A 24,248-nucleotide genomic window follows, 5' to 3' on the forward strand; every position below is an offset into this window, starting at 1 on the left:
ATCTGCTCTGTTAAGTTTACTTTTGTGTTTGAATGCTGAAGAATGAGGAAGTAAGTGTGGGGAGAATCCACTGTACAACTGGATGGGTTTGTGGGGCCATTTGGGCATTCTGTGTTAACAGATATTTTGGTGGATTCGCTTACTCCCCTTCCCCACCAACTCCTTTGGAGCTGGCTGGGGCCAAGCCTATTTTACTCTCAGGCTTGGACACAGCACTACAGGCAGTGACAATAGCAACTTTGCTAACTGCCCTATTTTGAAGATAACAATATTGTTTTGAAGATTTATCTTGGCCACTGATGACAAACGTTTTTGTAAAGTGTTTTGGTTGCTTACCTGTATGGAGATGAGAGCTGAGACATACTGTTTTTCATCAACTCTGGTTTTGTTTTGGGGAACTTGTATTGGTGACTTGGAGTCCAGACTGAATGGAAGTTGGCTCCCAATATAAGCCCACAATAAAAGTGACTTGTAGCATGAACTATAAAACTGACTCTTTTGAATTTTTGTTTTCATGCTTTACCAATGAACATTGAGCCCAGCAGGACTTCCAACTTTATGGAAGCACGTCAAGTGTGAGTATTTGTGTGCTTGGACCGGAGCCTACCTTATCCACAGGCGCCGGCTCGACCACAATTGGTATCAGGAGTGGGATAGAGCGCCTCCTGCTGGACATTTGGAGAATTGTTGAAAAAAAAAAAAAAAATAAGGTTTTTGGAGGAAAAAAAAAAAAAAAAAAAAAAGTTTTGGACTTTGGCTAATTTGTTGTGTTAGCTTGTTGTTTTAGTTTATTGTTTTGGTTCCTGTTCGGGTGTGCCCAGTATCCAGAGTCGTACGACGGGGAGTACAGAGGGAACACGCGACCAGAAGGATCCAAGTGTACCGGTGGTGAACCTGAGTCGGAGGAGGACCTCAGCACTGATAAGAGGACAAAAACGCAGTAGGCGACTGGGGGCCAAGGAGGCCTAAAAACAAAAGGCGTAGACTCACCTTTCTCTCTGGTAAGGTACTTGACCAGGGGGGGTGAGGGAGATTGGCTACCTCAGTAAAAAGTATCGCACTTGGGTTGGTCTTTCTCTTTGTTTCTGCTTCAGGCCGGGGAGAAGATGGACCAGCAACAACTGATGGCGTTCCTGACAGCGGAGAGACAGAAACAAAGCGAGGACTTGCAGGCTGTCTTGAAAACCAATCAAGAACTTTGGTACAGATCCCAGGAGCTGTCTCGCCGTCAACATGATGAGATGGTACTGGCCATGGGGGAGCAAACCAAGGTACTTTCGCAAATTTTGCAAAGACCCCCGCCAGCTACGGGTAGTGACTCAGGACTGAGTGCCATTCATCAAACCACAGGAGCAGCTACCCCCCTCTCGTTGGTAAATCTGTGTAAGATAACTCCAGCCGATGCGCCCGATGAATTCCTGGTCGCATTCGAGAGGGTAGCTACTGCTGCTGGTTGGCCTCAGGGTCAGTGGGCTGTTAGGCTGCTACCCTGTTTAGCGGGAGAAACTCTGTCTGCTTTTCAGACATTAGCCCCTGAATTGGCGAATGACTACCTGGCAGTAAAAAATCATATATTAGAATATCTGGGGTATACGCCTGAACATTACCGTCAGCGTTTTAGGGCGACGGTAATGCAGGATAAGGAGAGGCCCAAAGCGCTTGTACAGAAATTAACCAAACTGGCCGAGAGGTGGCTTGGCCCATGGTTGGGGAACCCCAGAGCATTAGTGTTGGAGGTGATACGTGAGCAGTTTCTGCAGTCCGCCCCGAAGAACCTGCGAGGGTGGGTGCAAAGACAGGGCTGTAAAACTCTAGGCCAAACCCTTGAGGTGGCAGAGGCCTATATTGATGCTCAGGGTGCCTATGAGGAAGAACGTATTACTATGCCTCTGATGCGTGGAAAGGGGAAGGTTGACAGGGAACAAGGCTTCCAAAGTAGAACCACAGAACTCCCTAAGGCCAAGGAACCCCAGCAGAAAGAAACACTTAGGTGTTATCGCTGCGGGAAAGCAGGCCATATCCAAAGGACCTGTAGGGTTACCAGGGATCTGATGATAACCCGGGGACAGGCTGCTAGGATTCCTAAAGAGTACAGGGTAAAGGTCTTAGTAGCGAACAAACAGATAACAGCACTGGTGGATACAGGGGCCGAGCAATCGGTGGTATCAGAACAGTTATGGAAACAGTTAGGGGGAAGCCCAAGCCCAGGAGTGGAGAAGGTTCCCATAACATGTGTCCATGGGAAGTCCCATGAATACCCTCTCAAACAGTTGAACCTCCAGTATAAGGGAAAAAAAATGGAGTTGCCTGTGGCCGTGGTAGAAGCGGTACCCTACTCATTGATATTGGGTCGGGACTGGCTTGTACAGGCTCAGACAGGGGGGTTCAAGGGCTGTGAAAGACAGGGAGGATATGTGTGGGGAACTTCAGAGGATCGAGGAAGGGTGGTAGGAACTGCCCAAGCACGTGAATCACGAGCGCAGAAACCAAAGCAGTGGAAGCCTACGATTAGGTGGGCCCCACTGTCGGAACAGGCCAGGGCTCCCACACGGGCATACCTTAGAGCTGCAGGTTATGACCTATATGCGGCTCATGACCAAGTTGTCCCGGCTAGGGGAAGGGCCCTGATAAATACCGACATTCAAGTGTCGCCCCCGCCAGGTGCTTACCTTAGGGTGGCGCCAAGATCAGGGTTAGCATTAAAACACTCCATAGATGTGGCTGCGGGAGTAATCGACCCTGACTTTAGAGGGAACTTGGCAGTGGTACTGGTTAACCAGGGGGATACCGAATACAGGGTCCAACCCGGGGACCCCATCGCTCAGATGGTGTGCGAGCGAATTTGGCACGCCAGGTTGGAGCAACGGGTGAGGCTCCCAGATACAGAAAGGGGAGAACAGGGATTTGGGTCCACAGGGGTGAAGACACTGGAAATAGGAACACCCTCAGACTTAAGTCTCCACCCGAAAGAAGGGATTGAGACCGCTAAGCTGGCCTTCCTGGATGCTGAAATACTTAAATTAAGAGATGAGTTGACAGCAGCCAGGAAGGATTGGGAGGCCAAAGGGAAAGCTCAAGCAGTAACCAAGGATCAAGCTTGGGCGGATCAGGTGGACAGGAATAGGCAGCAGGCTAGGGATGAAAGCACTGCCCAATTCCAGAGGGAAGCGGAGAAACTGACTAACCTCATAGAACAGGTGAATTCCCAGCTCAAGGTGGTCCAAGAGCAAGTTAGGGAAAGTCAGACTCAACAACAAGTGATACAAAATAGTGTCAGGGAAATTAAGGATACTTGCGGTGAGCTAACCACCAGAACTGACACAACAGAAGGTTGGTTAGCGAAACAGAAGCTGCAGGAAGAGCAAATAGAACAGCACGCTCAACATTTTGAAAAGGTTCTGGATACATTTAAAGATATAGACCAGGACCTTGAGGAAGTGAGACAGCAGTTGGAAAACATGCAGAAAGGAGAATTGGGTGGTATAACCCAGGTGATAGCTGCATTGGCTCAGAGGGTGGATGGTTTGGAAGGGGCCAAGAGTCAGGTTGATGAGGCTTTAGGAAAACCATATCAGCCACCGATCTTGAGATGGCCCGAGGACTTTGAAGACCCCGATCCACCAACCTTAGAGCTAGCAAAAAAAGGTAATAAACCAAGGAGACGTTACTAACGTTAGGTCCTGTTTGCCCAGAGGACATGGCCAGACTTAAGGACAATGTAGGATGATGACCCTCTTTTCCTTAAATCAAAGGACGGTCATCATTTTTAGGGTGAGGGTATGTCACTCCCCTAAGCCTTAAAGCTCGGTTTGTGCCAGGCAGGGGTTTGTCTAACCCTATTACAACTGTCAGAAGAGCTGATCAATGTAGCAAGGCAGAGGGAAAGAATAGGGAAGATGGTGCATTTCCCTTTAATTCTCAGGTAGCTGAGCTCCAGGGAGTGAAAGATGCTGAATGTAACAGCCTGGAACAGCCTGAGAACACTCCCTCCTCTGCTGCCAACTCTCAGCTGCAAAAGCTGATTGCTGCTCCTGGGAGAGTTAGGCAAAAGCTGCAGGCTGGCCCTCCCCCTCAGAGAACTGGGCGTGCCCGGCTGAACGTAATAGAAGCTGCTCTGAGGGGAAGGAAGTCAGTCTGCCCTGAGCTTGCTCAGGAAGGAGGTATCCAGGACAATGCTCCTGATCCTCACAGCTCTGTTGATGTGGAAATGCTAGAGTTTGATACTGACCCTGAGACTAACCAGCCAGCAGAGCTTGAATTTATGGATTGCCAGGAATCTGCAGTTTGTCCTGAAGGTATGCCTATGGAAGAATAATAGGATACATGTTTGTGAAACTTTTGGTCTTTTCTTCCAGCTCAGGTGAGCAAATTGTTTGAACTGCTTCTCTGCAGCTGTTGGCAGTTGAGGGAAGAAAGAGAGCAGTGCTGCACTTCTCCCTTTAGGGGAACTTTTGGAAAAGAAAAAAACGTTTTCTTTAATTGCAGAAATCTGCTCTGTTAAGTTTACTTTTGTGTTTGAATGCTGAAGAATGAGGAAGTAAGTGTGGGGAGAATCCACTGTACAACTGGATGGGTTTGTGGGGCCATTTGGGCATTCTGTGTTAACAGATATTTTGGTGGATTCGCTTACTCCCCTTCCCCACCAACTCCTTTGGAGCTGGCTGGGGCCAAGCCTATTTTACTCTCAGGCTTGGACACAGCACTACAGGCAGTGACAATAGCAACTTTGCTAACTGCCCTATTTTGAAGATAACAATATTGTTTTGAAGATTTATCTTGGCCACTGATGACAAACGTTTTTGTAAAGTGTTTTGGTTGCTTACCTGTATGGAGATGAGAGCTGAGACATACTGTTTTTCATCAACTCTGGTTTTGTTTTGGGGAACTTGTATTGGTGACTTGGAGTCCAGACTGAATGGAAGTTGGCTCCCAATATAAGCCCACAATAAAAGTGACTTGTAGCATGAACTATAAAACTGACTCTTTTGAATTTTTGTTTTCATGCTTTACCAATGAACATTGAGCCCAGCAGGACTTCCAACTTTATGGAAGCACGTCAAGTGTGAGTATTTGTGTGCTTGGACCGGAGCCTACCTTATCCACAGGCGCCGGCTCGACCACAGTATGCACCAGGGAGAGTCAGTTTAGCAGAAGAAGCGGCATCTAGGTGAGTTTCTTGGAGAAATATTACATCAGCAGATAGGGAGGATATATAATTTATAATTTTTTTAGATTTGATAGGATTATTTAGACCTTTAACATTCAAAGTGGCACAAGTAAAGGGCATTGTACAGTAATAAGTATAATATGCATAGGAATAACAGAAGTATATATACCAGCGTCCAGCAATATCTCACATCCTGACAATAGGAAAGGAAAGAACCAAGCAGTCATTAGGAAAGAGAAAATAAAAGGAAAAAAGCTATGTAACCTTGTGGAGAAAAACAGTAACCTCGGGTCAGTGAGGCTGATGGCAACCTATAGCATTGCCATCCAGCAGGATCATGTATAACATTCAATATAAACCTCTGCAGAAAACAAACAGGCAGAAATAGAATTATTGATTTGAACATAGAGAGCAATATGAAATACAGTAATGTACTCAGGGGCAGAACAGGTACTATTCAAGTATAGAGTCATGCATACAGGCAGACATAAGCATTCAGGTACAATCAATTGTACTCGGGCTCAGAGTTTCAAGATATTCAGCCAGTTCAATTGGATTGGTAAAATCTTTTGTGTTGTTGTTATACGTTACCCGTAGGCGGGCCGGATACATCATGCCAAAGCGTGCTCCCAGTTGCTTTAATTTGGGACGGTATTCCAGTAGTTGTTTTCTGAGTTTAGCTGTTTGTTTCCCCAGGTCTGGTACAAATAGGAGAGTGCTACCTTCAAATTTGACTGGCGCTTTAGCACGTGCTTGTTGCATAATCGCCATTACTTGAGGATATCTTAGGAGACGCACTACTGTAGGGCGCGGAAATTGCCCGGATTGATTGGGCAGCGCATTGGATGGAACTCTGTGCGCTCTATCAATTTCGAGTGGTAAATCAAAGTTCAGATCAAGTATTTTAGGTAGCGTGGCAAGGAGAAATTCGGGCATGTTACGCCCTTCACGAGATTCTGGGATCCCAAGGATTCTGAAGTTGTTCCTCCTCGAGCGATTACTGAAATCTTCCAGCTGCACTTCCAATTGCGCAATGCGTTTTGATTGACGCTGCAGCTCTTTAATGTTGTTTTCAGCAACAGTCATCCTGTTGTCTGTTGCCTGCGTTTTTAATTTTAGTGCCTCCAGGTCACTTTTAAAGGCGGCGATTTCTTCTTTAATCTCTTCATTGTCTGCTTTCACTTCCGCCCGCATGGCTCGTAGTTCTTCGAGGATGGTCTGAGATGAGGCCTCATCGGGCTTGGATGTGGACGCCTTCTGCGGCGAAACTGGGTCGGTGTTTCTTCTCTTACCCGACTTAGTTGAGGTCATTTTATCTTGCGTTTCTGCCCGCACAGTTTTTAATTATTTTGGACCGCGTTTAGAGCAGAGGGGGTTGATTTTTTCAGCGATTCCGCGGGAGCAGCGTCGCTACACGACCGCCATGAAACGCGCTCACTAGCGCCCCAGCTTGTATAGTTTATAAGAATTTCTATGGTTTGAATTCAGAAAATGTTGTACAACTTATGTTATTTCCTGTGTACAGATCTACATCAAGTTTTCATAAGTTAGGCTTAAACTTTCTATCATTTAGGGGGAAATTCTGTATAGAGCGCCTTTTTCTGCAACCGCCTAAGAAGTGGCTGAGAATCATACACCGGCATCCTATAAGAATCACATCTGCCCTAAAGGACAGACACCCAACCCCACCTAACCAGTTTGATTCTCTGACACCCATGTCACAGGCGCTGGTTAGAGAATTGTGTCTGATCCCGTCCCATCAGCTGATCGTGGCAAGGGAACCCCCATGCTATGATCAGCTGAGAGGCTGTGGTAGGGAATCCCCGAAACCCCCCCTTGAACTTGGCCAGCAGGAGGGACGTCCAATTCATCCTGCCACGACCCCAAACCCCCACCTGACACTGTCTGCAGCAGGAGGGATGCCTAATCCCTCCCGCCACCAACCCTTAACCCCCTTCAAAGTCCCTTGAAAGGAGGGATGCATACTTCCTCCTGCTGCTGGCCTCATCGATCCCTAGAACCCCTGAAACTCCCCCAACACCAACCTGATACTCACCCGACATTCCCCAACATACCCTGACACCCCCCCAACACTAACCCAACATTCCCCCACACTCCCCCAATCTACCCTGACACCCACTCAACATTCCCCAATACTCCCCAACATACCCTGACACCTCCCAAACCCCCTCCCGTACCTTTAGGAGATGGTCAGCAATAGGGATTCCCACTCCCTCTTCCAAAATAGCAGGCCTTCCCCTTCCTGGTGCATTCTGGGATGCACTGGGGAGGGGCCTAAGGCAATGATTGGCTCAGGCACCTAAGGATCCTCCCATAGGAAGGGCAGGAGGGCCAACTGGAGTCTTAGACCTGGGCCAACAGGAGTCTTAGACCTCCTTTCCAGAGTACTGGGGGATGCACTGGGCATGGCCTAAGATTCCGATTGGCCAGATACAAAATGCCCCTTCCCTGGCAGCACTTTCCTCTTCCCGGTGCATTCTAGGATGCACCGGGGAGAGGCCTAGGGCTCTGAGACCTTAGGCACCTGGGCCAACCGGAGTCTTAGGCCTCTTTCCTAGTGCATATGGGAGGGTCCTCAGGCATCTGAGTCAATCAGAACCTTAGGCCTCTCACAGTCCATCCCAGAATACACTGGTAAAGGGAAGGCCCACCATTTTGGAGTGGTGGACCACCTGGCTGGATAGTGTGAGTATTCTTCTTGCCGGACATTCAACTGAAAGGAATGGGGGAGTTTGGGTAGAGTTAGGGGTGCAGGGTGGGAGGCCTGAGTCTTGGGTGAGTGTCAAGTGGGTTCGAGTTTACATGGGATGGTGGCAGGAGGGAGTAGGCAACCCTCCTGCTGGTCTTGCCTCGGGGGGGGGGGGGGTGCAGGAGGAGTGGGCATCCTTCCTGCCAGCTGACTTTGTGGGGGGGGGGGGTTTCCTGTCATGGCTGCTCAATTGATCAAATGGAGCAGACCTCTGTAGCTGACACAGATCAGGGCACTGCCAGTATATGTAGAAGTTTCATCATCTGGCGGCCAGAAGCTGTTCTTTATCTGATTTGAAAGCAAGTTGCTGTACGTCTTTTTGTTGTCCCATGAGAGATTAACATTTAACAAGTGACAAATTATTTTAGCATGAACTAAAATACATAAATGCTTTCAAGGACCTCTTTTAAACATGTTTCTGCAATGAACTTAGTTTGGAATGTTGACTAGTATGGAGATTGCACTATTGAAAATGATTAATGTTATAATGATTGATGGAGGTTCGGTTTTGCAGTTTTTTCATAAGGTCTAATTGTCATCAACCTTTGGCACCTCTTGCCACTCAGTATTATTTACATGCTTTAGAAGTGTAGTTAGCTGAACTTCATCATATATTGATAACATCCCTGCAATTATTATTATAGCTATTGCTGTAAATGCCCTTAAGGTTTAAACATATTACTCCTTGTCATTTATAATTTCTTGGTAGAGTATCTTGAGAAACACATTTTCCTGCTTAATATATTACTGTCTATCATCCATAGAACATTTATTCTTTATGTCAGTGCCTCTGTATCAAGCTGAAGCAGCTGTACTCATCCAAATGATGTGTGACTGACAGAGACTGACTGATAAACTGATTTCACAAAATACGATCAGGGAATCTTGATTCTGCATTTCATTGATCTAAGAGTTGTTTTCATTTTTTTTTTTTAGACAATACTAGGTGATTGTAGAAGGTCTAATTATCTTTGACCATAGGGAAGAGTTAACTTCCTATTTAACAAACAAAACAGAGTCCTGTTAAGGGACCTTCTTAGCACAATGTGAACAGCAAAATTTAATGTGCGTTAAGTGCAAAGCCTGTGCTGTAAAAGCAAGTCACATGCCATGAATTAGCTCAGCATTTAGTACACAGAACATGTGCACCATGAATATTGGCATTAACTATCAACATGACAACTGCCTGGGGTGTCTGCAACATTTTAAGTCCCCCTTGATCAAACCTGATCGATCTCTGATCATGTGTTTCAAAGCCCCTATCCTTACTGCTAAAAAGTCAATCAACCCCCTCCCCCCCCACTCACATCCAATTCTTTTGGTTCATCCATGAGAATCAGATCCTCCCCCCCCCCCCAGGAGCCCTTAAGGCCCTCTTGATGGTCTGATCTCCTGAGACAATTAAACCCTGCTCTCTGACAGTCAAAACTCATCCACTGACAGTAAAAACCCACTTGCAGCGTCCTTCCTTCCCCCACCTGCAGCGAACGTTGCAGTAGGGGGTAGGCAAGTTGCTGGGGCTGCTGAGCTGCAGCGATCAGCTCAGCGGCCCCTTTTCGGCACTTATACCTGTTTTGACTTGGTCTATGTCAAAACGTATAAGTGCCGACTGGGCAACCTACCTAAAGTTTTGGTTATACCTGCTGAATGCCTAGGTGTAGGTTGACCCACCTCCCGCCCACCGCCCGCTCTTTCCCCTCCTCTAAAAACGCTTCTTTTTGCTCTATGCGTTTAGAGGCAGGGGAAAGGCCTAAGCTGGTTTTAGATACATCTAAAACCAGCTTTGATTAAGGATACTTGGACGATCAGGTTTTTTGATCATCCAAGTATCCATTTAGGCCACTTTATAGATGGATTTTTTTTAAAATTATGAGTCCCCCAGTGTTTTCTAGTTTTTAAAATTTTTTCTATTTTCTTTTTTTGATGTTAAGAGCCCTTACAGTTGATTAATATTAACACAAATTTTGAATTTTTGACCTTGGTGGAGTTTCTTGCCTTTGAAAGAATGTGAGCCTATTCATTGTATGCACCGAGTGGTGGTTTATGGTTTAAGAGCTTTTTTAAGCTGAGGCTTTTTCTCCACCTCGTGTTGTGTGTAGTTTTTTTTGGAAGAATGTAGTGGCTTTACTTGAACATTAAGAAGATCAAAATTTTTCCTAAAATTTCCAATCACCAGAGCCACTATACTACTACTATCCATTCAGTCGTATCCAACCCTTGGATAATCTGTAGGCCAGTCCTCACCATGCTTCCTGGTTTTCCATGGATTCTTTCAATTGCTTGATATTCATTCCCATATCATTCTTGATGTTATTCAGGCAACGGGCCTTTGGTCTCCCCTGCTTCCTTTTACCACTGACCTAATTTTTACCTCCCTCCTACCTCTCCCCCTGGTGGTCCAGTGGTGTACTGGGCTTGAGCAAGCTTTTTGCGCTTCTGCCCAGCCCTAAGCCACTCCCTGAATGGTTGCCACCAGTTCTCACGGGACTGGAAGCAGTCATTCAGGGAGTGGCTTAGGGCTGGATAGGATTGCAAAAAGCTCGCTCATGCCAAGTACACTGCTGGACCATGAGAACTCGAGCCAGCCATTCAGGGAGGAGCTCAGCATGGGAAAGGAGTGTGAAAGCTTGATCATGCTCGGTACACTGCTGAACCACTAGGGATTCAAAAACATACATGGGAGGAGATGGGAGGGAGGTAAAAATTTTGACAGATTTGTCCAGGACAGGAGACAGAAGGGATCCCTCCTGTTCCAGCCTACTAGGTCATACGGCAGGCCCGGTGGAGGCCTGTATGATACTGGGATATAGGGAGGACAGAGTACAGGGCAGGGAGGAGGCTGGGTGCAGAGCCTGGCAGGGAGGGAGGGGGGCACTGGGCAGAGCTTGGGAAGGAGGGAGGAGAGACAGGATGGAGAGACTGGCACGGCAGTGAGTGAGGGGGGGAGGCTGGGTACAGAGTCTGGCAGGGAGTGAGGGGAGATGAGTTCAGAGCCAGGCAAGGGAGGGAGTGAGGGAGGGCAGATCACAAATCCTGGCAGGACAAATGAATATTATGCACACACACACCCCAAATCTTATATTCAGGTCAACCTTTTTTCCTCTTTTTGGGGGGGGGAAAAGGGTACCTCATCTTATACTCAGATCAACATATATTCGAGTATATACGGTACCAAATATTTTTGTTCTTTGTTCACCGCTGAAGTGCCGGGAGCAGGATCGCAGAAGACAAATGCAAAAAAGGATGGAGGAGTGATAGACCATGATGGATTTTGAGGGTTGTGTTCGTGAAGTACTGAAGGAGCTTAGAGAAGTTCTGGTGGCTCCACTGACTGACCTTTTCAATGCTTCTCTAGAGTCAGGAGTGGAACTGGAGGACTGGAGAAAAGTGGATGTGGTCCCTCTACACAAAAGTGGAAGTAAGGAAGAACTAGGGAATTACAGGCCAGTAAGCCTGACTTCTGTGATAAGCAAATTAATGGAAAAGCTTTTAAAACAGAGAATGGTGAAGTTTCTGGAATCTGGTGGATTAGAGGACCGGAGGGAGTAGGGCAAGGGGCAACTGACAGACCTTCTGATATTCAGATAGCACCTACATATGTACCTGCAGGCAGCAGATACCTGGGCGTGGCTGGAAATTTAATGCCAGTGCCTGGGACTGAAAATATTACCAAAACCATTTAAAAAAAAAATATCAGGTAATCACTTATCTCATTTATAAATACTCCAGTGCTGATTTCATATACGTGTATACTCTGCAGATTCAGGCCAACATATTCTATCTAGTCTACCCAGCAGGTGGCTAAAGTCATACCTACCACATGCAGAATATTCAGGTCATTTTCTCCATGCAGATTACATCGCTCTGTCTTTTTGAAGCATGGAAATCATTTGTTTTGATTTGATCCCATGATCTTTAATATACGAGGAGCCACTGGAAAGTTCTCAACCCAACCAACAAAGTTGGAGCAGTCTCCATCGAAGGTTATACACTGAGGGCTCCTTTTACAAAGCCGCGCCAGGGCCTTAACTTGTAGAATAGCGCGTGCTAAATTGCCGCACGTGCTAGCCGCTACCGCCTCCTTATGAGCAGGCAGTAGATTTTCGGCTAGCGTGTGCTAATCCGGTGCGTGCGCTAAAACCACTAGCGCGGCTTTGTAAAAGAAGCCCTGAGTCTAGTGATTTTCCATTTTTTTCATTCTGTCAAAAAATGTGAAACAAAAAAAGTGGAAAATTGATGGTTCAAGTGTATAGCCCTCGATGAAGCCCTAACTTTGGTAGCGGGGCTGAGATTTTCTGCGGCCCTTTGTAGGGATTTTCTATGTTTATCCCATACCTCTTTTAAAAAAAAATTCTGTCAGTTTTTTTACTTCCTAGCTCCACTGGAGGCTGTCCCAGGCATCCACCACCATTTCCACAAAAAAATTATTTCCTAAGGTTGCTTATAAGCTTGCATCCTTAAAGTGAAAGTCAAATTAGATAGAGGGTAGTTGGATAAGGAGGTGCTAGTAAAAGACTTACAAGCATATGCAGAAGGACAAATGATAGGCACGAAAAAGTGAAGGACTATAGAGTTGGAACAAGATACAAAGAAAGTTGGCTGAGGTGAAATGAAAGTCACAAGAGCATCATTATATAATATATGCCTTCTCACATCCTCTATAAAGAAAAAATGTTTTCAAAATATAACACTGTATGTTGCACCTGATGTTTGTTTCATATAATATTTATGGTAGGGGCAGTAAATGAGAGCAATGCCTTAGAATACAGACTTAAAATCACTGCAGGATTAAAATAATTTAAATATTTTTAAAGGTTAATATACAAATTATCACTTAAATAGGATCACCCACACTACAACGGTAGCTCTTAAGAATATTAATATCAAATATGCATGTGTTAATCTTTGGAGAAATGTAAGCATAGCTGTTTATGGATTATCCTGATACTTTATGGCAGATTCAAAAAAAGCAGAAGGGATGTGCTATAGATTTCTAAGGAATAAGTGTGAAATGCTCATTTCCAGAAACAGGAACTATTACTTTTGAAATTGTGACATTTTAATAATACAAAACTGTAAATATTGATTATCTTTTGTTGCCTTGAGACAGTTTCATTCAATAGTTTATGCTAGACTATGTAATATTTGTTAGCCTGCCTGATCAGGATGAAAATGGTGTGGTCCATAACAGGATCTGCTAGCCATTTTCACTCTGACAAAGGGAATTCAGATAACCCTTTTTACACATTTTGATCCCTGAAAGTATTAGAATAAAATGTATTAACATGAAACTATTTATATTTCAAAAAAGACTTCTAACAGTGGGCATTTAACCTAGTATACAAAGGGGATCATTTTCAAAAGAGAAAAATGCCCAAAAAGTGGCATAAAAAGGCAGATGGACATTTTTCTCACCAAACCCTTCCAATTCACTATTTTTGAAACCTATTTTCTAGAAAGTACTTCGTCTAAATCTCAAGGGGGCATGTTAGAGGTGTGGTGTAGTTAGGGCTAGGGAAGGCTTATGGCTTGGACATTTTTATGAGCAGACACAGGGCGTGGCCATGGGTGCCAGTTTGGCCCCTTCTGTGGCCACACTCTATATGGCTAGATTTGAAGAACAGTTGGTGTATAGCTCAGTGGACTATAACATGATCCCTTTTTGGGTCCGTTTTCTGGATGACATTTTTTATATGGCAAGGATCCATTGACCAGTTAATAAAGTTTTGTGGGGTATTTAAATTCTGTGGATGAGTTTATAAAATTTACTATGACATGTCATCAAAACATCATTGATTTTTTAGACATTAGAATAAGATTAATGGATGGGATAATAAGTACATCCCTATATCGAAAACCAGTGGCCCGTAATATCCTCTTACATTGTACTAGTTTTCATACTTATAAGTTGAAATTTAATTTGCCCATTAGTCAGTTTCTTAGAGCACGACGGATATGTTCATCATTAGCTGAGTTTAAGGAACATGCTCAGACTCTTAAGCGGAGATTTGAGAGTAGGGGGTACCCTAAAAAAGCCATAAAGCAAGCATATTTGCGGGCGAAATATGCACAAAGGGAGCTGTTGTTAGTGGAAAAAGTAGTTGAGGAAGAAGAGGGGGCAGTTGATCTGTGTGCTCCCCTACTCACAAATAGTGAATAAAGTGATAGTGGTGATGAAACAATTATGGCATGTAGTACAGATTTATTCCCCTTTACAAGAATTTCCGAGAATCGCTTACAGGCGGGGTATTACGATTGGGCAAAAATTCAATTTTCAGAAATTTGGGACTAGAAAAACAACAGAAGGGAGTAAACACAAAAAGTGTGATAGGTGTCAATAGTGCAGTAAAACTACTGAGGGAGCCCAACGGAGGGTCCCAGGTAAGAACTTAGGGCTCCTTTTACTAAGCTGCGATAGCGTTTTTAGCGCACGCAGGATTTTAGCGTGTGCTAAACCCATGCTACGCAGCTAGAACTAACGTCAGCTCAATGCTGACATTAAGGTCCAGCATGCGCGGCAATTCAGCGCACGCTAAGCGCGCGCTAAAACCTCTATCACAGCTTAGTAAAAGGAGCCCTTAGTATTAAAATCGGATCAGAGCACAGATTGTAATAGTAGTCATGTGATTTTTGCTATAGTGTGCCCATGTCCTCTAGAATACGTGGGTCGCACAAATAGAGCTGTGAAAATTCAATTACATAAACATAAATCATGGTTGACTAATCAGATCTTACAAGTCCCTATGGTGCAACACTGGATCCTGAAAAACTATAGTATTGAAGAGCTACGAAGGCACGTGATAGATATGGTAGATCAAGGGTGGGTGGGTGGTAATGTGGAGAAAATCCTTAATGAAAAAGAACAACGGTATATTTTTCAACTTGATACCGTTGAACCGAAGGGCTTGAATGCTGAAATAGAGTGAACATCACTTATTGGTTAGGTTCTCCTCCAATAGTTTGCAGGGAAAATCAGCTGTTAACTTTCTATATAATTAGAAAAAAAGGCGCAGGCACCATCTTGCTGGCTAAATCTGCTTGTAAATCAGATGATAGTACCGGCCACGGAAAGAGTAAGTATTTGTATATTTCAAATTAAAATAATAAGTTTAGCATGGAGAATGAGTTGAGCTCTATGTTTTACTTTTATTGCAGGGGGACCCTTGACAAAGCACGGGGTGCAAAACATGTTGGGTCTACTTCTCCTGGGTCATGTCAGCTATTAAGATAAGTGGCTGGAAAGTTTTTAAACACTATTATTGAAAGAAACTAATTTATATATTTATAAAGAATAAATAAATATTAACTGAGATGACAGAATGAATTAGAATATGAATGTATGGCTGATAATGAAAGTCCACATAATTCTTCACCCTATAAATTTGTATTAGTAGTGGAATGGTGGGGCTGAGGCTGTAAAATATCTAAAGATTTATATAATCCGGAATATGTGGATGATTCAAGATATATATTGGTGATTGTTCCGGAGAACTAATAGTTATAAAATTTTACATCATTTCTTCTGCTATAAGTTTAGGAATATGTCCAGGACATAATTTGTATGTTTGTGGCTAGACCTGTTTGTGACAGAGTATATGAAACCCTGCCACTTCCCCTGATTGACACTACTGCTCAGACTCAGAATAAACTTCAGGAAAACCCGGCACTCCCCCTCCTGGCTAAATTGTCTCACAACCACAGCAGCAGTGAGAATTGAAAGAGGTTTCCTCAGGAAGGAGAGAGGAGAGAAAAATAAGAAACCAGGAAGTAACTCAGGGGAACTTAAAAGGCCAAGCCAGACCCAGGAGGAGAGGTGTGCTAGAGGGAACCTAGGAGCTGGAGAAGCTGCTTGGAAGGGCTTGGCACTGACAGAGTTTGTAGGAGGTAAGACACTACTGCATTTAAAAACATGCCTTTGTTCAGTGCCTGCTAAGACCTTGGACCAAATGCTGCCTAACTACTTCCTGCACCTAAATAAAGACTGTTTAGGGTGTGTCAAGACCTATGAAGAATGGGACTTGTGATTGGGAAAGACTACAGAAAAGCCTACTTGTTTTCTTGGAAGAACGCAAACTTATAGGAGCCTGTGAAGAAACAGGCTCTGCACTACTGTTTAATTAAGGGGATCATGAACAGATCGGAGAAGGTTATCATGCCGCTGTACCGGGCCATGGTGCGCCCTCACCTGGAGTACTGCGTATAGCAATGGTCGCTTTACATGAAGAAGGACACGGTACTACTCGAAAGGGTCCAGAGAAGAACGACTAAGATGGTTAAGGGGTTGGAGGAGCTGCCATACAGAGAAAGATTAGAGAAACTGGGCCTCTTCTCCCTCGAACAGAGGAGATTGAGAAGGGACATGATCAAAACATTCAAGGTACTGAAGGGGATAGACTTAGTAGATAAGGACAGGTTGTTCACTCTCTCCAAGGTAGGGAGAACGAGAGGACACTCTCTAAAGTTGAAAGGGGATAGATTCCGTACAAACATAAGGAAGTCCTTCTTCACCGAGAAAGTGGTGGAAAACTGGAACGCTCTTCCGGAGTCTGTCATAGGGGAAATCACCCTCCAGGGATTCAAGACAAAGTTAGACAAGTTCCTGCTGAACAAGGACGTACGCTGGTAGGGCTAGTCTCAGTCTCAGTTAAGGCGCTGGCCTTTGACCAGAGGGCCACCACGTGAGCGGACTGCTGGGCATGATGGACCACTGGTCTGACCCAGAAGCGGCAATTCTTATGTTCTTATGTTCTTAAATAGTTTTTTTCTTGAATGCCCAGAGTGTGGTCTGTCTATCCATCTATGCAACCCTTCTCCGGAACACACTGCCCACCTCTGTCACACTGTTTTAATAACAAATACATGCAAAAAAGGTACCCCAAATGACCAGATAACCACTGAAGGAATGTTTACAAGACCCACCCCCCCAACACTACCTCAGCTGTCACTGACTCCTACCCAACCCCAAAGATGAGAATGAAACAGTACATACCTGCATGTATAATAACTTCAGATATTATGGGCATTCCTAGTAGAGCAGCAAGCAGGTTCCTGAAGTAGCCTAGTGGGTGGTGTAGAGATGGGGATTCAGGCCCATATCTCACTCTAACTACTACACTTATGGTGAAATATGTGAGCCCACCTAAACCCATGTCTAATAAATAAACTGAGTGTTTTAGGGATGGGTCCCAAAGTGACAGGCTGGTTGAGTGGAAGGTGACAGAGGGTAGTGATCAATGGAAATCGCTCTGAGGAAAGGGATGTTACCAGTGGTGTGCCTCAACGTTCTGTTATTGGGCCTGTTCTTTTTAACATTTTTATGAATGATATTGCTGAAGGTTTGTCGGGTAAGACTTACCTCTTTGCGGAATATACCAAAATCTGCACTAGAGTAGACATGCCAGATGGTGTGAATAACATGAAGAAAGACCTGGCGAAACTTGAAGAATGGTCTGAAATTTGGCAGCTAAAATTTAATGCTAAGAAATGCTAGGTCATGCATTTGGGCTGCAAAAATCTGAGGGAATGGTACAGTTTTGGGGTGAAGAACTTATGTACATGACGGAAAAGCGGGATTTGGGTGTGATTGTATGTGATGATCTTAAGGTGGCCAAATAGGTTGAAAAGGTGATGGCGAAAGCTAGGATACTAGGCTGCATAGGGAAAGGTATGGCCAGTTGGAAAAAGGAGGTATTGATGTCTCTGTATAAGACGCTGGTGAGACCTCATTTAGAATATTGTATACAATTGTGGAGACCGCACCTTCAAAAAGATATAAAAAGGATGGAGTCAGGCTAGAGGAAGGCTACTGAAATGGTGTGTGGTCTTCATGATAAGGTGTATGGGGAAGATCTCAATCTGTATACTATGGAGGAAAGGCGGGAGAGGGGAGAGATAGAGACATTTAAATACCTACGTAATATAAATGTGCATGAGCCGAGTCTCTTTCATTTGAAAGAAAACTTTGCAATGAGAGGGCCTAGGATGAAGTTAAGAGGTTCCAGTGTAATCTGAGGAAATACTTTTTTACGGAAAGGGAGGTAGATGCGTGGAACAGTGTCCTGGAAAAGGTGTGGAAACAGAAACTGTGTCTGAATTCAAGAGGGCCTGGGATAGGCACGTGGTATCTCTTGGAGAGAGAAAGACATAATGGTAACTGCAGATGGGCAGGCTAGATGGGCCATTTGGCCTTTTTCTGCTGTCATGTCCCACAAGTGGTGAGATACAAAGAAAAGTGTCCAAATTCAGAATGGAGGAACAGAGGCGGAAGCTCAATGGACTTGTATGGTCAGTGTCCCACACGTGGCGAGAAAGGTGAAGATTGTTGATCATTTTATTGCCACTGTAACAGCACGAGTGGGCTCTAGGTAGGGTTACTATATGGCTCCAGAAATAGTACAGACTGAGCCATGTGGGTTGTACTTCCATTGAAAGCAGTAGAAACAGAAACTATAGAGAACTATCTGCTTTCACAACTTAGAAAACTAACACAATCACAAAAACATTCAGGGCCCTAGCAGGCAAAAATATCTAGAAAAGTTAAGACAACAGCTTCCCCATGATAAGCCCCAAAAAGTCCAATAGTCTCTTAAAAGAAATACTGTGGATGCTTCCTTTGTTCCTCATCAGTATCTCAAAGGGGCCCTATAATTATGATTCCCTTTAGGCATGCCCCTTTGAAACAATGCAAATAATAGACCACATAATGCAGTTTGCTTAGGGTTTTATCATGGTGCTAAAATGATCTCATTAAGGGAAAGAGACTTCTTTACTGCCTTTTGGTGGTTACACATTCAAAGCAGTGGGCAATGGAGGATTAAGTGATTTGCCCAGGGTCACAAGGAGCAGTGCTGGTATTTGATCCCTCAACCTCAGGGTGTTGAGGTAATAGTTCTGCCACTAGGCCACTCCTCGCTTCTTAGAAACTCTCAAACTAGATCTAAAGTCTTTACTCTATTATGCTGACAGAAAGGGAAGCACACTTGGGAACATTTCTGAATTTGTGGTATTCTCCTTTTGTCGCTGGTGTCAGGAATGTGTAACCCGCAGGTAAATGTCCTAAATATACTGCGTTTTTCCTATTTCTATTTCAATTTAATGCACAATCTTAGGCATTGTTTTATAGACCCCTGAAGAATGCTAATTAGCCAAAACAAAGCCCATGTAGGGTCTTTCTCCAATCAAGTTTATGTATGTCTTTGGGATTAACTCCCTCTTTTACTAAGGTGCGCTAACCGATTACCGGGCACTAATTGAATTAGCACGCACTAAACACTAATGCATCCATAGACTAACATGCACGCATTTGCGTTTAGCGCACGCTAAATCGATTAGCGTGTGCTAATCGGTTAGCGCACCTTAGTAAAAGAGGGCCTAAATGTCTGATCAATAAAGGATTCTATTAATATTGTATCTAAATTGGAAAAAAACATGATAGAATTAATTATACAATTTGGTGGGTGAATGTGTGTAGTACATACAGATACAACGAATTAACGCAGAATGTAGTGAGGTATTTAATAAAATTTGGAGCCCACTGACTAAATTTGTAAAAACATAATAATGTATTTCATCATATCTCTTCTTTTCTTGGTTTATTTATCTTTACACATCCAGGGGGGTGGGGGGTTGGAGGGAGGGGAATAAATATTGATAGTGATATTTGGGTAACTTTATTCTTTATTTGTATTGTATATTAGGATATATTATGATATTATTATATGCAGGAAAATTATTGAATGATATTTATGTTACCTGTAATATGTGGAATATCTTTTGTTCTTTCATTTGTATGACACTGTTTTTGATTAAAAATCAATAAAGAATTAAATATATATATATATATATATATATATATATAGTATCTGAATCATCCGTTAGGCTTTCCCACCACTTCTTGTTTCTTTATTGTACTTCATGGGAGTGTTTGGTTTTCTCTATTTATTTATTTCAAGCACTTGTTACTCCCCTAACACCTAGGCAGTTTATAATAAAAACATCCACAATTCCATAAAATTATATATATAATAGTAGCAACAACTCTTTTCTCTGAGTCTACATAAACATCTCTGACCACATGCTGCCTGCACAAAGAAATAAGTTTTAAATAATTTTTTAAACATCAGACCATTACCGCATAACCATAAAGGGTCTGGTTTGGACTCTCCTTTTTCTCCAAGGTGGGCCCTAGGTTTCAATCTCTCTCCATGAGTTATTAATTTTAAATATGTTATTAAACCATGACATTGATCTTGAATTATTCCATTAACCTTTGATCACAAATTTATTTTCTTAAAATATCTTTATGGTAGACCAAAAACTAGGATGCTTTTTAAAACATATTGGGGGGATTTATAATAGATAATACCTTTAAGACAGATATGTTTTAACTGAATGAGATTTTCTTTACATACTTTTTGTCTGCTTTACCACTGTGAAATAGTGCCAAGACCAAAACAGATAAAGAAATTAATTTTTTTCTGCTTTAACTGTTTAGACAATACTATTAACATTCAGCTGCACTGCAGATCTTTGCACCAAATTACTTTTTCAATCCCAGTAACCCATAAGAGATTTATATCTTAATCCACAAATGATTCCTACCATAACATGTTGAGCACAGTTAAGGAGGCCCTACAGGAATGATAAAAGGTTCCTGTATTCTTTTACAGGCCTAGATATGTTAATGTTCATACACATTCCCAGGTGGTTGTTCATGAACAAAAGAGACATTGTGTTTTATAACCATAAGCCTCATTTTCCATCTGCTGGAAATTTAAGGGTAAAACACTTGCATTAAAATAGCTATCTGTTGTTGAATTGACTTGTCAAAACAAGATTCCTGCTATCTCTCTTTATAATGTAACATTTAAAATTCCAGTGTGGCATAGCATGAAGAAAACAGTGGATGTCCATTCCTGCAGTAAGGACTCACTCTGTTTTCAGCAAAGTAGCAGACAAATTGAATAAACTGTAACATATCCATAATTGCCTGCCAGCTGACACTACATTTTTATCTTTAAATGAAAGACTTTAATAGGATTCTGTGCTTCCTACTCTAAGATAACATAGTTGATTCAAGCGTTGGGGTGAAAATAGGCAGAAGAACCATCAGCAATCTGAGATATGCAGCTGATACTACCCTGCTGGCAGAGAGTGAGAAGGACCTCAAGAAGAAAATGAGAAGATAGAACTTTACCTGAACATCAAGAAGACCAAAATCATGGCTACTGCCAACAAGAAAGTCCACATAAATATCAACAATGAAGAAACAAAAGTGGTTGACAGCTTCATTTTCCTTGAGTCATAGAAACATAGAAACATAGAAATAGACGGCAGATAAGGGCCCACGGCCCATCTAGTCTGCCCACTTTAATGTCCCTCCCCTACCTTTGCCCTGTGAATAGATCCCATGTGCCGATCCCATTTGGCCTTAAAATCAGGCACGCTGCTGGCCTCAATCACCTGTAGTGGAAGACTATTCCAACGATCAACCACTCTTTCAGTGAAAAAGAATTTCCTGGTGTCACCTCGTAGTTTCCCGCCCCTGATTTTCAACGGATGCCCTCTTGTTGTCGTGGGACCCTTGAAAAAGAAGATATCTTCCTCCGCCTCGATGCGGCCCGTAAGATACTTGAACGTCTCAATCATGTCTCCCCTCTCTCTGCGCTCCTCGAGCGAGTATAGCTGTAATTTGTCAAGCCGTTTTTCGTATGGTAGATCCTTGAGTCCCGAGACCATCCGGGTGGCCATTCTTTGCACCGACTCCAGTCTCAGCACATCCTTGCGATAATGCGGCCTCCAGAATTGCACACAGTATTCCAGGTGGGGCCTCACCATGGATCTATACAATGGCATAATGACTTCCGCCTTACGACTGACGAAACCCCTTCGTATGCAGCCCATGATTTGTCTTGCCTTGGACGAAGCCTGCTCCACTTGATTGGCAGACTTCATGTCCTCACTGACGATTACCCCCAAGTCTCGTTCTGCTACCGTTTTTGCTAGGATCTCGCCATTAAGGGTATAAGACTTGCATGGATTCTGGCTGCCCAGGTGCATAACTTTGCATTTTTTGGCATTGAAGTTGAGTTGCCATGTCCTAGACCATCGCTCCAGTAGGAGTAGGTCGTGCATCATGTTGTCGGGCATTGAATCTTCGTCTGTTGTGCATTTGCCCACTACATTACTCAGTTTGGCATCATCGGCGAATAATGTTATTTTACCTCGAAGCCCTTCTGCCAAGTCTCTTATAAAGATGTTGAATAGGATTGGGCCCAAGACTGAGCCCTGTGGTACTCCACTAATCACCTCCGTCATTTCGGAGGGGGTGCCGTTCACCACCACCCTTTGGAGCCTACCTCCAAGCCAGCTCCCAATCCATTTCGTCAATGTGTTACCTAATCCTATAGAACTCATCTTGCTCAGTAACCTGCGGTGTGGTACGCTATCGAATGCTTTGCTAAAGTCCAGGTACACGATGTCCAGGGACTCCCCAATATCCAGCTTCCCTGTCACCCAATCAAAGAAGCTGATCAGGTTGGATTGGCAGGATCTCCCCTTAGTAAATCCATGTTGTCGGGGATCCCGTAGATTCTCCTCATCCAGGATCTTATCTAATTGGTGTTTGATTAGAGTTTCCATTAGTTTGCTCACTATCGATGTTAGACTCACTGGTCTGTAGTTTGCTGTCTCCATCTTTGAGCCTTTCTTGTGCAGTGGAATGACGTTAGCCGTCCTCCAGTCCAACGGGACGCTGCCTGTACTAAGGGAGAGGTTGAAGAGCGTGGACAGTGGCTCCGCCAAGACATCACTCAGCTCCCTAAGCACCCTGGGGTGCAGGTTGTCCGGCCCCATTGCTTTGTTAACCTTGAGCTTTGACAGCTCACCATAGACACTGCTGGGCGTAAACTCAAAGTTACTAAACGGGTCAACTGAGCCAACCCTTGTCTGTAGCTGAGGGCCGAGCCCTGGCGCTTCTCGGGTGAAGACTGAGCAGAAGTATTCATTTAATAGTTGGGCTTTTTCCGAATCCTTTTCCACATAGTCTCCATCTGGATTCCTAAGACGTACAATCCCGCCTGAGTTTTTTCTTCTATCACTGATATACCTGAAGAAGGATTTATCTCCCTTCTGGATGTTCTTTGCTAGAGACTCCTCCATGAGGAATTTAGCCTCCCTGACTGCTGTTTTGACGGCTTTTGATTTGGTCAGGTAGTCTGCTCTAGAGTCCTGCTTCCCTGATTGTTTGTAAGAGATGAATGCTTTTTTCTTCTCCTTGATCAGGTCTGAGATCTCCGCAGTAAACCACTGTGGCTTATTGTTCCTTCTCCGTTTACTTACTGATTTTACATAGCGGTTTGTTGCTTCTTGTATGGTTGCTTTCAAAGTCGACCACATGTCTTCCACGTTATCGGTTTCTTCTTGGCTTTGTAGCGCCTGGTGAACGAAGTCTCCCATTTCTTTGAAATTTGTGTCCTTGAATTTGAGGACTTTGGTTAGTGTAGTAGATTTAGTGAAACCTTTCCTGATATTGAACCATACCATGTTGTGGTCACTGGAGGCCAATGTGTCACCCACCGAGACCTCTGTGACACTTTCTCCATTGGTAAGTATCAGGTCCAGTATTGCCTGATCCCTTGTCGGTTCCAACACCAGTTGCCTGAGGCTTGCTCCTTTCATAGAGTTTAATAGCCTCCTGCTGCTGCCGGAAGCAGAGGTAAGTGTAACCCAATCCACATCAGGCATGTTGAAGTCACCTAGCAATACTGTGTCCCCACGCAAGGTGATATTTTCTATATCTTCGATTATTTCCATATCCAGGTCATCCTGTTGTCTTGGGGGTCTGTAAATTACTCCAAGATACAAGCATTTGTCCTTCCCTCTGGCCAAATTAACCCAAAGGGATTCCCCAGTATACTGGACATCTGAGATTCTCGTGACCTTAATGTCATCTTTAGTATATAATGCTACACCCCCTCCCATCCTACCCTTTCTGTCCCGGCGAAGCAAGTTGTAACCCGGTATGACCATGTCCCACCCGTGGGAGTCTGTGAGCCAGGTTTCGGATATCGCCACCACATCCAGGTCGGCATTCCTTATTTCTGTTTCCAATTCCAGGATCTTGTTTCCTAAACTGTGTGCGTTGACGTACATAGCCCTCCATGTTATATTTTTGTTACGTCTCAGTGGGGATATTCCTGCTTGAGTTATTTGAACACCTTTAACATTGTTTGTGTTATTTGTGCTTTCCTGAGGCTCAGAACCACAATGTGTACTCCCCATATACCCAGAACTACAGTGTGTACTCCCCCT

At 43.9% G+C, this 24,248-nt stretch overlaps 1 protein-coding gene across 1 annotated transcript in view; it reads left to right on the forward strand.

Annotated features, from left to right (window-relative positions):
• Positions 1–765: 765 nt before the first annotated feature.
• Positions 766–24,248, forward strand: part of LOC117352556 — a 35,434-nt gene continuing 11,951 nt past the window's right edge. The window contains exon 1 of the mRNA XM_033929041.1: positions 766–4,295. Within this exon, the coding sequence (XP_033784932.1) occupies positions 1,107–3,671 (2,565 nt within the window). The 5' untranslated portion in view covers positions 766–1,106 and the 3' untranslated portion in view covers positions 3,672–4,295. The remainder of the gene's footprint in view (positions 4,296–24,248) is intronic.

Source organism: Geotrypetes seraphini, chromosome 1, assembly GCF_902459505.1.
Source record: "Geotrypetes seraphini chromosome 1, aGeoSer1.1, whole genome shotgun sequence".
Lineage (NCBI taxonomy): Eukaryota > Metazoa > Chordata > Amphibia > Gymnophiona > Dermophiidae > Geotrypetes > Geotrypetes seraphini.